At 32.8% G+C, this 15,973-nt stretch overlaps 1 protein-coding gene across 14 annotated transcripts in view; it reads left to right on the top strand.

Annotated features, from left to right (window-relative positions):
* The window catches only part of GPHN (gephyrin), a 628,070-nt gene that overhangs the window by 266,137 nt on the left and 345,960 nt on the right, over window positions 1–15,973 (top strand). For all 14 annotated transcript variants that reach the window (XM_030319344.1, XM_030319345.1, XM_030319348.1 and 11 more), the window contains exon 3: window positions 3,186–3,243. In XM_030319344.1, coding sequence (XP_030175204.1) covers window positions 3,186–3,243 — 58 coding nt within the window. The remainder of the gene's footprint in view (window positions 1–3,185; window positions 3,244–15,973) is intronic.

Consider the following 15,973-nt stretch of genomic DNA (forward strand, 5'->3'; position numbering starts at 1 on the left):
CTCTCTCTCTCTCTCTCTCTCTCTCTGTCTCTCTCTCTCAAATAAAAAATAAATTAATTAAATTAAAACATTTAAGACCATTATGATTGAGGGGTGCCTGGGTGGTTCAGTCGGTTAAGCGTCCAACTCTTGCTTTCAGCTCAGGTCATGATCTCACAGTTTGTGAGTTCAAGCCTCATGTTGGGCTCTGCACTGACAGTGTGGAGCCTACTTGGGATTTCTCTCTTCTTTCTCTCTGTCCTTCCCCAGCTTGTTCTCTCTCTCTGTCTCAATATGTAAATAAACTTTAAAAAAAAAAAAGACCATTATAATTGATTTGAGCTGATGTAGAAATACTAATCTGGAAGTTTACCTTCCCTAGGTTGGGATTTCAGGAAAGGCAGTATTTGAGTACTGTTAGTCAACATTAATCAAGAGAAAATGAGTTGTTTATTGGAGTTTATCATAGCAACTTTTTAATTTTTCTTCCAGAAGTCAACTGTTATCAACACTGCATCTTTGAATCATAACTGTACTAACAAATCAAAAGTATTTCTGTAATAGCCATTTATTTAAAAGTTGTTGTGGGCTGCTTGTGTTATTATCAGTTTATTTTACAATGATAGGTATTTTTTAAAAACTCTTTTTTTGAAATAATTTCAAACTTTCAACTTCTGCCTAGTTCTGTTGTGACACTTTACTGCTTTATATTACAGATACTTGTTTACTCAATCTGCTTCCATACAAGACTGTGATTTCTTTGCATCCTCATTCCCTTGGTTGTATCTATTACATAACATAAACTCAAAGAATAAAATTAACCCATTATTTGCAAGACTCTAAATTGAAGTCCTTGAGTTTTCAATAGTTTTTTTGCTCTAATTTCTTCATTGATATCCCAACAATCTCAACTTTTAATTTGAAAACTTAAATAATTGACAGTGAAAACATTTTTTAAATGCCTACTTCAAACATCTTACAGATGGTTATATAGGGGCATCTGGGTGGCTCAGTCACTTGAGTGTCTGACTCTTGATTTCAGCTGAGGTCATAATCCCAGGGTTTTGGGATTGAGCCCCACATCAGGCTCTATGCTGAGCATGGAGCCTGCTTGAGATTCATTTTCTGTCTCCTCTCTTTCTCTCTCTCCTCGCTCCTCGCTCATCTCTCTCTCCTCTCTCCTCTCTCTCTTCTCCCCCTGTGCCCCTGTCCCTGACTCACATTCTCTCTAAAAAAAATTTAAAAATGGTTATATAATTTTTCATTTTAGTAGCTATGTCCTCTTTTGCTAGTTACTTACTATGGTCTTCTTTGGTATATCACTTATATGTATTGTATAATATGAATTAAGTTAAATGTCATGAGTGTTTTCATCATTCAGTTGTGGCACTTTAAATCTAGGAAGTAATTCTCAAATCAAGATATGAACCCTATTTCCATTAGCAAGTATAAATAGTAATATTAAAGAGTTTAAATGTAGACTTTTCAATAAAATTCATTTGGCCAGATAAAGTTATTTTTTAATGGAAACCAGAATGTCATTTTTATACGTTTATTTATTTATTTTGAGAGAGAAAGAGAGTACATAAGCAAGCACGCATGAGTGGAGGAGGGGCAGAGAGAAAGAGAAAGAGAGAATTCCAAGCAAGCTCCATGCTGTCAGCACAGAGCCTGACTTGAGGCTTAAACCCATGAAGCATGAGATCATGAGCTCAGCCAAACTCAAGAGTTAGACACTTAATCACCAGCAGCCCCAAAAATGTCATTTATTAATTTACTTTTGAGACAGGAGATGATATCCTAAAGTATCTAAAGTGTGTAAATGCCTTATTTGTGATTCTCTCTTTTCTAAAATTCAGATACTTATAAAGTCAAATAAGTAATCAGAAAGTTCCTTTTTAAGCACTGAATCTGAGTAATGATAGGTAAATAATCTTGGAGTTTGAGAACTTAGAATTCCTATTTGATGGATATATGATAATCGCCAAGAAATGCAAGCTATCTTTAATTTAAAAATTTTAGTAGTGACTTTTTAAAAACTGAAAAGAAGTAGATGGTGTTAACTTTAATAACATAATTTAACTCAATATATCCATCATATTGTTTTAAAATGTACTCAGTTGTTTTAAATTAGTCTTCTGTGTATCAAGTATTTGAAATCTGTTATATATTTTACAATTAATGTGCATCTCAGTTGCCTCCTTCAATTGTGAAAATTACTGGATCACTCTGTGTCTCAATTTCCCCGTTTTTACAATGATAACAGTTATAAGAATTAGATGATACATCACATGCCTGGCAAATGATAAGCGTTACACAAATCTTAACTAATTTCCAAAAAAAAAAAAAAAATTTCAAACAGGTGAACATGGCATGTAATAACCTCACTCCCTCAAGACAAAGATTGTATTTTAGGAATTAAATTGTAATCCTCAAAACACTCATCTCTTTCCTTTGGACAATGCTGGACACACCTCTCTGACTCTTGTTTAAATTATTTTTTTTAATGTTTATTTTTGAGAAAGTAAAAGCCTTAGTGGGAGAGGGGCAGAGAGAGAGGGAGACACAGGGCTCCATGCTAACACCAAAGATCCAAGATGCTGGGCTCCTACCCATGAGCCATGAGATCATGTCCTGAGCCGAAGTCAGATGCTTTACCAACTGAGTCACCCAGGCACTCCATACATTATTTTTAAAAAGAAGCAAAATCATTATTGGTTCATTAATTGTGACTCATGTACAACACTAAGATATTAATAACAAGGAAAACTGTGATGGGAAATCTGGGAAACAAATCTCTTTACTTTCTACTCAATGTTTTTTGTAAATTCAGAAGTACTCTAAAAAGTAAATTCTGTTAATTAAAAACAAACCGATAAGGAAACTACTATGTCTGCTATTCATAGATCTTAGTTGTGACAGAATCCGTCAGTAAAAGTGGTAGCATCATTAAAAGTATCAATGAGAGAAGTTTACTTATAGTTAAAAATATAACTTAATATTTCCTCTTTTTGTAGTCATTCATTATCTACCACTTTTTAAGTAATATGTGGAAAACCTAAGCATAAAAAGTTGTTTTTACGACATGGTTACTGGGGTGGGCAATGGGCAATTACTGGTGGCATTTTGATGCTAATGGAAGAAATAGTCCATATATTTTTTACACTATTGCTGGTTTTGAGAATATTTTCTTTTCCTAATTTCAGGTTGGGTGGGACTATATCAGCATACAAGATAGTACCAGATGAAATAGAAGAAATCAAGGTATAGTATGGCATTTTTCACCTCTACAAAGACTTAATATCTTGACAGGTCAGGGAAGTAGGGGGAAGGATTGCTTTTTCTTTGTACTATTGAATCTTTGGGTGTGTTAGGATATCATTTATTTCACATTCTATTTTAATTAGTGTATATATATATACATATATATACATATGTATGTACATATATATACATATATATACATATGTATACATATATATATGTATATATATATACATATATATATATATATCAGATAGATTTCAATTACCATTATCAATGCATTTCTATGAAAAATATTTGGAAAATCAAAAAAGAACCCTTTCCTATAAACTACGTTAAAAATCTACTTAAGAAACACTGTATAAAAGCATTAGAATGCATAACAGATTATCTTTCTATTTTGTTTTAATTTATTTTCCCTGTAAGCTTTCACTAACTATAAATAGTACCAGTCTTCTAGAAAATATTTCCTGGTTCCATTGAAAACACAGTATGCAAACTGCGACTTAAAATTTGTAGTACATTAAATGAAAAATTGACCTTATTCTTTGAAAATCACATCATTATTGCATTCTTCTGTTTTTAACATTTTACTAAGTCCTATGGATTATTAGTCTTCTAGCATAACATGTGGCATAACATGCTCTGTAAGAGCAATTTACAATCCAATGAGAATTGAACTTACTATCTGTTACATAAATAAAATTTAACAACTGAGTAGCAATAATCAAGGGTAACAGTACTGAGTTAAATTCTTAACAATGACATGTAAAGATCTCAACAAACCATTAAGCTTGATTTAATCAAACTTTCCAAAATTGAGTTCAATAAACTCAAATCTTAGTAAATTATTTTTTAATTTGCTTGCATTATTTTTAAATCCATTAATGTAATTGGTCTCTATTAAATAATATACTATTAGTTATAACATGTCAGGTGTTCTGTGTAGCCAATATCAGGAACTAATTCAATAATTACATTCTAGCATAAAAAAAGTGTCAAATGACTCATTCGAACTTGATATAAATTCATAAAATAGTTTGGTTTGGAGAAACCTTAGGTCTAATCCAGCTTATGTTACTGAAAGAGGAGATATAAGGAATAAATTTGAGAGAAAAGAGGAATAATTTTGGACTTAATAATTTGAAATCTCTCCCAGATAACCAAATACTCATTAAATCATTGGATAAATCAGCCTGAAATTCAGAAGGAAGATAATTTTATCTTTCTGTTGATAATGGGATTTGTCCTTATCCAAGAATTGCTTGAGGCCATGCTAGTAAATGGAATCACCAAAAGGATATATGAGGTAATAACAGTGAACCAAAACTCTTGACCCATTTAAGAGCTAGAGGATTCATGTATTTTTTATTAGCTTAATTAATTAGCAAAAACATTGCCAATTTTTTTAATATTTTCCTCTAAAGAAGTAATTTTTCATTGTATTTTTGAAATTTTAGAGTTATAAGAGTTATCCCTCAAGAAATTCCTTCAAAAAAACATGATTCATGGATGACATTAATATATGATTTTTTAAATTAATTGGTGGCATTATATCTAAAACAGCTTCAGAGAGTTTGAGGCTTGAGGCATAAAAAAATATGAAATTGCTTCTTGCTTTTTAAAGTGTCAGAAGAAAACCTTTTATAAAATATTTCATCAACTTTTATTTGATGGAAGCGTTAGTATTTTCAACTGAAATCAGATATAATCTTTTTTGTTTGAATTGCAGGAAATGTGAAATATCTAGTTGTAATGTTCATTTTAGTTGGCAAATAACAGAGTAATTTTAAATATCTAAATAGTACAATTGCATTTAAATTTGAAATATATCCACAATATAACATGTATAAGTAAATATATATGTGTATGTTTATTATTAAATTATAATTGATTAATGAGGGGCACCTGGGTGGCTCAATTGGTTGAGCGTCCAATTTCTGCTCAGGTCATGATCTCCTGGTCCGTGAGTTCGAGCCCCACTTTGAGCTCTGTGCTCACAGCTCAGAGCCTGGGGTCTGCTTCAGATTCTGTGTCTCCCTCTCTGTCTGCCCCTCCTCCCACTCATGTTCTGTCTTTCTCTCTCGGTGTCAAAAATAAATAAACATTAAAATATAATTGATTAATGAAACAATTCAATTTTTATAAGGTATGGTAATCTTTCACAATTTTTCTAGCACCAGAAATTATTATTTAGTTCATGCATAGTTTGAATTAAGCATGTATTTATTTTTTTTTTTTAATTTTTTTTTCAACGTTTTTATTTATTTTTGGGACAGACAGAGACAGAGCATGAACGGGGGAGGGGCAGAGAGAGAGGGAGACACAGAATCGGAAACAGGCTCCAGGCTCTGAGCCATCAGCCCAGAGCCTGACGCGGGGCTCGAACTCACGGACCGTGAGATCGTGACCTGGCTGAAGTTGGACGCTTAACCGACTGCGCCACCCAGGCGCCCCAAGCATGTATTTATTAATTACAATATATCACCTCATAGTCAATGGATGCTTGGCCAAAGGCTTAAGGGATAAAGTGCAAATACATTCCTGGCCCAGTTATGCCCATGTGTTCCACTCAATACCCTGAGTTTTTATTGTTTTCCATTCCTTGCTTTTATTTAGTTTTACTTTTATACACATCCCTAAATATTATAATATATTTGTATTTCTCTTTGAATTTTAAATGAATTATTTTGTGCCTTACTTATTTGGTTCAACACTATGAGATTTATTCATAGTGTTTTCTTTGGCTAAGATTTTGGAGGGTTTTGTTTTTGTTCTTTTTTTGTTTTTTTGCTGTAAAATACTCCATTGTACCACAAATTATTGAGACTTCCCCTTTGCAGTGGGCATTCAGCTTGCTTCCATTTGGAGCTGTTATGAGATATGATGTTATAAAATTCTTATAAAAGCATCCTGTGTAAAGTTTGTCTGAGGTATATACTAAGGAATGGAATTTCTGGGTTTTAAGTAATGTGTATTTTCAGCTTTTCTATATGAAGTCAAACTGTTTTCCAAGATAATTATACCAGTTATACTAACACCTTGGGTGTATTTATTTTAAATAGAAATCTTTAAATAGAAATATTTAAATATACTACCACCTTGGGTGTATTTATTTTAAATAGAAATATTTTAAATAGAAATATTTAAATAGAAATATTTAAATATTCTTTATCTGTAATTTATATCGGTATAAATTTTTATATATGGGATGACTAAACTTACAAAATATTTTCAAATATATTTTTATTTTCCCAGCCCAATTTATTGCAAAAGCCATCTTGTCCACTACTTGTTTGAGTTGCCTCATTTATCATATACTAAATTTTCATATGCCTGGGTACACACATATACATACACAAGTCTGTCTTTTCCTGAACTTTTGTTTCATCCATCTATTTACCAGTTCCACCGCTAGCACCACACTGTTGTGGTTATAGTGCTTTTAAAACATAATAGGAAATGTTTGTGGATGGGAGGGGTGTTTGTTATTCTGTTGGTTCATGTATTAATTACTCCAGATAATATTACGATAAGTTTATCAAATTTCAAAGGTATTCCTACTGACGAGACTTCTGGTTCTAGCCAAGATATAGTAGCCCTATTCTTCCCAGATGTTTTCTTTTATAACTAAAAACCCCTGGACATTACAAAATAAACAAGCATAGAAAGACTCTCAAGGGTAGGAAGAAGAAATCAGACTTTATAAGGACTTCCAGGACTTGAGGAATGACACAACAGTGAGTTAGCTGGGTTTCCTTTTTGCCTCCTATTTAAACTGAACAGAACACTGATGAAGCCTCTAACCTGGAAATACCCACAGGTACAGACAAAACAAAAAAAACTACAAAGGTCTGTCTCCTCAAGCCAAAGGACCTAGGACAAGGGTGAACTAACAGAACAAAAGCCTTCGTTAATACTCACCCTACTCCAGCCAAACACTAGTGGGGAAATTACTTAGTTCCCCCATGGTTTTAGCAGAGCCAAGCAGGAAGCTGATCTTCCACCTCACCCCCTGCTACCCCTAAAAGCAGATGGCAAAGCTTTGAATTTCTCCCCTGGTAGTGTTTGTTGGCAGGGATGAGCTGTTCAGTCTTCTACATGACAGAACAGATAGTGCTCTGATTTACCTGCCAGTATATTGTAGGTGAGGCCAAGTGGGTAGTTGATTTTCCATCAGCCCAGCGGAAACAGGCTGTGTTCTGCTTCCTACAGCAGGGTATTGTTAGTGGAGTCCAATGATGAGCCAAGTCTGCACCCCCACCCAGCAGCAATAAGACTAAAGAGACAGCACAAGGTGGAACTACTCACCACTCTGCTTTACCTTCCCTTTCCTGTGTCACTGAGGCCTATAAGAGAAATGTAACTCCATCCCTGTCTGCATCATGGAAGTAATTGATACTTCATTTTCAGTACAAGTTAATCTTCTACTTGCCCTTTTGGTATCAGCAGGGCCCAGCAGGGAGCTGAACATATAACTCTTACTTTCAATAATGTGGAGGAAGGTGATGCCCCACTTTGGCCAGAAAGGTTTCAGCAGGGCCAAGAGAGGACCTAAACTTCTACCCTACTGTCTTTAATGAAGCAGTATGAAGCAGTGCCTCAATTTTGCCAGAGAGGTGTCAGTGGGACCCAGCAAGAAGCTGCACATATATATTCGTACAGCCCTCATACCACACTACAACAAAGAGACATCTGCTTAAAAAAAAAAAAAAAAAAAAAAGATTAAATGAGATGTAGAGTCTCATAATATCCAGAATGCCCTGGGTATAGTAAAAAAACCACTCATCATACCAAGAGCAGGAAAAATCACAACCTCAGTGGAAAAAAATAGTCAATAGACACCAACACAAAGATGAATCAGACCTTAGAATTATCTGACAAAGATTTCAAAGCACTTATCATAAAAATGCTTCAACAAGCAATTACTAATTTTCTTGAAACAAATAAAGAAAATAGAAATGACAAAAAGGAACAAAATGTTAATTACGGAACTGAAAAGTACAATCACTAATATAAATGGCTGATTGGAGGAGGGAGGCAGGGAGCAGTTGTGCCAGAAGAAAGTGGAACAACATTTTTCAAGTGCTGAAAGAAAGAACTACCAATCACAAACTCCATATACAGTGAAGTTATTCTTCAGAAATGAAAGAGAAATAAGGACACACTCAGACAAAAGAAAACTTAAGGAATTTGTCACTAGATAAAGTACCCTGTAAAAATGGCTAAATAAAATCTCTAAAGAGAATTAGAAAAGAAATGAAAAAAAGGAAATGAAAAAACTTAAAAAAGAGAGGAAAAGGAAATGACAGAAAAAGGCTTGCAATTTTTAAAAAAGGAAAGAACAGCTGAATGGATAAATATAGCAAGCTATCTTATAGTTTTCTTAAATCATATGTGAAGATTGAAGCAAAAATTTTAAAACTATATGATGTGCACAGTGCATGTAGAGTAAATGAATACAATCATATTTAAATGTGGGAAGGTAATGGGAGACTAAGTGGAAGTAAATTTTGTGCATTTCATTTCAAATGATAAATGTCAATACCAGTAGATTGAGATAAGTTATATTTGTTTATTATAATATACAAAGCATCCACTCAAACCAACCACTAAAAAGCAATGTACAAAACACTGTACTCAAATACACTGTAAATTAAGATCGAATCTTAAAGTTTGTTCAAGTAATCCCCAATAAGGTATGAGAAAGAAGACAAATAATAAAATGGCACATTTTGGTACTAAGATGTAATTACCTTAAATATAAATAATTTAAATATACCAATGAAAAAGGTAGAAATTGATATATGGATTTCTAGAAATCCAATATATGTTATCCTCAAGAAATTCATTTGAAAAACAATGACATAGGTAGGTTGAAAATAAAAAGTTAGAAAAAGATATACCATGAATGCATTAATTTTTACAGAAGAGGAAATTTCTAAAGTCCATAATCCATGTTTCTTTCTCAAAAAAAAAAAACTAGAAAAAGATAAGCCAAATATTGTCAAAGCAAGAAGACAGGAAATACTCAAGAATTCTTAACAGTGAAATGGAAAACAGTAAAACAATGGAGAAAAATCAACAGAATAAAGAGTTCTTTTAAAAGCTCAATAAAGTTGATACACAGTAGACTAACAAAGATAAAACTGATACCAGGATTGAACAAAGACTACCACTACAAATCTTCCATCAATTAAGTGGATTATTAGAGAATACTGTGAAAAACTTTATACTTATAAATTGGGCATCTTAGCAGAAATAGACCACTTCCTCAAAACCCGCAAACTACCAACATGAAGAAAGATGAATAGACAATCTTTGTAGTCTTACAACCATTAATGAAATTAAATTCACAATGAAAAATCTAAAAAAGAAATATCCAGGTCAAGATGTTTCACTGGAGAGCTTTACCAAATATTAAAGAAGAATTGACATCAACTTTAGTCTTTTCCAGAAAATAGAAGGGGAGAAAATACTTCCCACCTTATTTTATGAGGCTAGTATTTTCCTGATAACAAAATCAGGAAAACAGTGCAAAAAATGAACTACAGACCAATATCTATCATGAACTTAAAATCTACCAAATATTACCAAATCAAATCCAATAATGTATAAAAAAATTATAGATCACTACCAAATGAGATTTATTTGAGGTATGCAAAACTTGTTCAACACTGGAAAAGCAATCAATCTAATCCACCATATCAACAAGCTAAAGAAAGATTATATGATTATATATATTGATGCAAAAAAAAGTGATAAAATCTAAAATCCATTCCTGATAAAAACTTTCAGCAAACTAAGAATAGAGGGGAACTTCTGAACTTGATAAATAGCATGTACAAAAAAACTTACCACTTAACAACATACTTAATGGTGAAAAAAACAAATGCTCTCCTCCTGGAACAAAAAGCAAAGTTGTCAACTCTCGCTACTTTTTTCAACTGAGTATTAGAAGTTCTTTTTTCAACTGAGTATTAGAAGTTCTAAGCAGCACAATAAGGCAAGAAAAGTATTAAAAGGGACAAAGATTGGAAAGTAAGAAACAACACTCTGTTTTAGCAAATTATATGGTTGTCTACATAGAAAAAGGTATCTACAGAAAAATTCCTACAACTGTAATAAGTCAATTCAGTTAATTTGAAGAATGTAAGATCAACAGTCACACACACACACAAAAACCCCAATCAACACACATATGTTAATCTGTATGCTGAAAACTACAAAACGTTAACAAAATAAAGGGACACTTAACAAAATGGACAGACATGCCATGTTCATGGGTTGGGAGACTGAACACACTAAAGATGTAATTTTCCCCATATTGATATACAGGTTTATGCAATTCCTATCAAAAAGCCAACAAGGTTTTTTAGTAGACATACAATTATGTAAGTTTATTCTAAAATTATACAGAAACCTAGGTCCTAGAACAGTTAAAATAATTTTGCAAAAGGACAAAGTGGAAGGACTAGCTCTATCCAATGGTAAAGTTTACTGTTAGTTACAGTAATCAAGACAGTGTAGTGTTGGCAGAAAAAAAAATACATGAAACAGAATAGACAACCCATAAGTAGACTAACACAAATATGTTCAACAGATTTTTAATAAATCTGCAAAACCAGTTCAATGAATAACCTTTTCAAGAAATGATGCTGGAACAATTGGAATCCATAACTGCTCCCCACCCTCCAAAAAAACACCTCATCCTAAATCTCACACCTTATACAAAAATTAACTCAATTTTAGCCTTTCTGACAGGGTTGAGATAATATCTCAATATGGTTTTGATTTGTATTTCCCTGAAGATGAGTGATGTTGAGTATCTTTTCATGTGTCTGTTAGCCATCTGTATGTAGTCTTTGGAAAAATATCTATCCCTGTCTTCTGCCCATTTTTTAACTGGATTATTTGTTTCTTTGGTGTTGACTTTTATAATTTCTTTATATATTTTAGATACCATCCGTTTATCAGATATGTCATTTGCAAATATCTTCTCCCATTGTGCAGGTTGCCTTTTAGTTTTATTGTTTCCTTTGCTGTGCAGAAGCTTTTCATCTTGATGAAGTGCTACTAGTTCATTTTTGCTTTTGTTTCCCTTGCCTCAGGAGACATGTCTAGTAAGAAGTTGCTACAGCTGATGTCAAAGAGGTTACTGCCTGTTTTCTCCTCTAGGATGTTTATGGATTCCTGTCTCCCATTTAGTAATGTCTTGATTACTACAGCTTTGCTTTTCTTTTTCAAGATTGCTTTGGCGATTCAGGGTCTTTTGTGGTTCCATACATATTTTAGGATTGTTTGGTGTAGCTTTGTGAAAAATGCTGTTGGTATTTTGATAGGGATTGCATTAAATGTGAGGATTGCTTTGGATAGTACAGACATCTTAACAATATTTGTTCTTCCAGTCAACGAGCATGGGATATTTTTCCATTTCTTTGTGACTTGTTCAGTTTCTTTCATCAGTTTCTTCTGTTTGTCAGGTGAAGGTCTTTCACTTCTTCGGGTAAATTTATTCCTAGGTATTTTATTCTTTTGACTGGAACTGTATGGGAATTCTTTTCTTGATTTCTCTTTGTGATAATTCATTATTAGAGTTTAGGAATTTAACAGATTTTTACATAATAATTTCATATACTACGGCTTTACCAAATTTTTTCTAATAATTTTTTGGTGCAGTATTTAGGGTTTCTATCTATATAGTACTATGTCATATGAAAATAGTGATAGTTCTGCTTCTTTTCAATTTGGGTGCCTTTTATTTCTTTTCTTACCTAATTGCTATGGCTAAGACTTCTAATACTATATTGAATAAAACTGGTGAGAGTGGACATCTTTCTCTTGATCTTAGATAAAATGTTTTCAGCTTTTCATTGTTGAGTATGATATTAGCTATGAGTGTGACCTATATGGCCTTTATTATGTTGAGGTATGTTCCCTTTATACCCACTTTGTTCAAGAGTTTTCATCATAACTGAAGATTGTATTTTGTTAAATGCTTTTTCTACATCTATTGAGATGATCTTATGATTTTTATCTTTCGTTTTGTTAATGTGCTGATAATGTTGATTGATTTGTGAATGTTGAATTATTCTTGCATCCCTTGAATAAAGCCTTCTTGATCGTGGTGTATGATCTTTTTAATGCATTTCTGATTTCAGTTTGCTAATACTTTGTTGAAGATTTTTGCATTTCTGTTTATCAAGGATATTGGGATATATATATATATATATATATATATATATATATTTTTTTTTTTTTTTTGGTAGTGTCCTTGTCTGGTTTTTGTGTCAGGGTAATTACTCCCAGCCTTGTAAAATGAGTTTGGAAGCTTTTCTTCCTATTCAGTTTTTTGGAGGTGTTTGAGAAAGATAGATATTAAATCATTTTTGAATGTTTGATAGAATTCACTAGTGAAGCTATATGGTCTTAAACTTTTATTTGGGGGGATGTTTTTGACTACTGATTCAATCTCCTTTCTAGTAATTACTTTATTTATGTTTTCTTTTTCTTGCTGATTCAGTCTTACAAGATTGTATGTATCTAGGCATTTATCATTTTTATCCAGTTTGTTGGCATGTAATTTTTTGCAGTAGTCTCTTATGATCCTGTCTGGTTCTGCGGTATCAGTTGTAACTTCTCTTCTTCATTTCTGATTTTATTTATTTGAGCCCACTCTCTTCTGAGTGAATCTAGCTAAAATTTTATCAGTTTTGTTTATCTTTTCAAAAAAACACCTCTTAATTTCATTGATCTTTTCTATTGTCTTTTTAGTCTTCATTTATCTCAATCTGATATATATTATATCCTTACTCCTACTACCTTTGGGCTTGGTTTGTTCTTCTTTATTTAGTTTATGTGTAAATTTAGATTGTTTGAGATTTTTCTTGTTTTCTCAGGTAGGATTGTATTGCTATATTAAGGTCTCTCTTACAACTGGTTTTGCTGCATGCAGTAGATTTTGGTATTTAATATTTATGTTTTCATTTTTCTAGGTTTTTTAAATTTCTCTTTTGATTTCTTTGATGATCCATTGGTTGTTTAGTACTATGTTGTTTAATCTCCATGTATTTATGATTTTTCTCCAATTTCCTTCTTGTAATTGATTTCTGGTTTCATATCATTCTGGGAGGAAAAGATGCTTTATATGATTTCAATCTTCTTGAATTTGAGATTTGTTTTCTGACCTAACATGTGGAGTATACTGGAGAATGTTTTATGTGCACTTGAGAAGATTGTGTATTTGCTACTTTTAGATGGAGCGTTCTATATATAACCATTAAGTCCATCTGATCTAATATGTTGTTTAAGGCTGATGCTTCCTTATGATTTTCTCTCGGGGTGACTTGTCTATAGAGATAAGTAGGGTGTTAAAAGTCCTCTACTATTATCGCACTGCTGTTGATTTCCCTCTTTAGGTCTGCTAATAATGCTATGTTATTTTGGTGCTTCTGTGCTGGGTGCTTATATATTTATAAATGTTATATCTACTTGCTGCATTATCACTATGTAATGCCCTTCTTTGTCTTTTAAAATTTAAATGGTTTTTAAAATTTAAATTTTTTTTAAAATTTAAAATTAAAATTTTAAATGTCTATATAAAATCTATTTTGTCTGAAATAAATATAGCTACATTATTTTCATTTGCATTTTCATAAAATATCTTTTTCCATCCCTTCACTTTCAGTCAGTATGTGTCCTTACTTCTGAAAGGAGTGTCTTGTAGGAAGAAGTATGTAGATGAGTCTATTTTTTGTCCATTCAGTCACTCTTTGTCTTTTGATGGGAGCATTTAGTCCATTTACACTTAATTATTGATAGATGGATACTTAATGCCAGTTTATTCATTGTCTTCTGGCTGTTTTTGTAGTTCCTCTCTGTTTCTTCTTTCTTTTGGTATGTTGTCTTTCTTTAGTGTTATGTTTAGATTTATTTTATAGTATCTTTTGTGTATTTACTATAAAGTTTTGCTTTGTGGTTACTGAGAGGTTCACATATAACATCCTATGAATAGAACTGTCTATTTAGCAACTTAAATTTGAACACATTATAAAACTACATTTTTACAACTTCCCCCTGTGTTTTATGGTTTTGAGGTTACATTTTAGCTCTTTTTATTTATCTCTTAACTAATTATTGTAGTTTAATTTTACTACATTTGTTTTTTAGCCTTCATAGTAACTTAATTAGTGAATTATCTACCATCTTTGCTATATAGTTACCTTTTCTGGTGAGATTTGTACTTTCATATGTTTCTTGTTATTATTTAGTGCCATTTCTTTTCCTTTTAAAAAAGTCCCTTTAGGGGCGCCTGGGTGGCGCAGTCGGTTAAGCATCTGACTTCAGCCAGCTCACGATCTCGCGGTCCGTGAGTTCGAGTCCCGCGTCAGGCTCTGGGCTGATGGCTCAGAGCCTGGAGCCTGCTTCCGATTCTGTGTCTCCCTCTCTCTCTCTGCCCCTCCCCCATTCATGCTCTGTCTCTCTCTGTCCCAAAAATAAATAAACGTTGAAAAAAAATTTTTTTTAAAAGTCCCTTTAATCTTTCTTGTAAGGCCAGTGTATTGGTGATGAACTCCTTTAGCTTTTGCTTATCTGAAAAATTCTTTATCTCCCCTTCAATTCTGAATGATAATCTTGCAAGGTGGAGGTTTCTTAGTTGGAATTTTTCCTGTCAGGACTTTGAATACATCATGCCACTTTCTTCTGGCCTGCAAAATTTTGCCTGCAAAAATTGCTGATAGCTTTATTGGGTGTCCCCTGTATTTAAGCTGCTTTTCTCTTGCTGCTTTTAAGATTCTCTCTTTATCTTTAACTTTTATATTTTAATATTTCTTGGTGTGGGTCTCTTTGGGTCCTTTTTTTTTTTTTTAACTCTCTGGACTTACTGGACATGGATGTCTGTTTCCTTCTCCACATTAGAGAAGTTTTCAGCAACTATTTCTTCAAATCTGTATTCTGCCCCTTTCTCTCTTTCTCTCTGTTCTCTTTCACAAATGTTATTATGCTTAATGTTGTTCTATCAGTCTCTTAAGTTATCTTCATTTTATAAAATTCTTTTTTCTTTTGTTCTCCTTTGCCTGGTTGAGTGCTAATGCTTTGTCTTCCAGCTCACTGATCCTTTCTTCATTTCATTCAGTTGGCTGTTGAGTTCCTCTTATGTATTTTTCACTTCAGTTACTATATTCTTCAGTTCTGTGTCTTCTGTTTGCTGCTTTCATATATTTTTATTATATAGGTCTTTATTAAAGTTTTCACTATGCCCTTCCCTTCTTCTCCTGAGAGTTAAGTGAGCATCTTTGTGACTATTATTTTGATTTCTTTATTAGATAATTTATCTCTATATCATTAAGGCCTTTTCTTGAGATTTTGTATTGTTCTCATGTTTGGAAAATATTTTTCTGTTCATTTTGCTTACCTCTCTGTTTCTATGTATTAGGCAAAACAGCTACCTCCTCTCAGTCTTGAAGGTATGGCCTTGTGTAGATGATGAACCTTTTCATTCACCCTTGCACTTGTTCTTGGTTATCTTTTGAACCTTTGTGATTGTCTAAATATACTGGTTTATTTTTTATATGCACTCATTGTTGAGGATCTTTCAATACCTGTCAGTGTTCCGAGAGGAGGAATCGCATTTAGCACCTAGTTTCAGGCAAAGCAGAAGCCAGACTCTCAAGCAGCAGCTTTTAAAGCATGCAATATATACAGTCCGGGAGGGCCACAATAATAAACT

Source organism: Lynx canadensis, chromosome B3, assembly GCF_007474595.2.
Source record: "Lynx canadensis isolate LIC74 chromosome B3, mLynCan4.pri.v2, whole genome shotgun sequence".
Classification (NCBI taxonomy): domain Eukaryota; kingdom Metazoa; phylum Chordata; class Mammalia; order Carnivora; family Felidae; genus Lynx; species Lynx canadensis.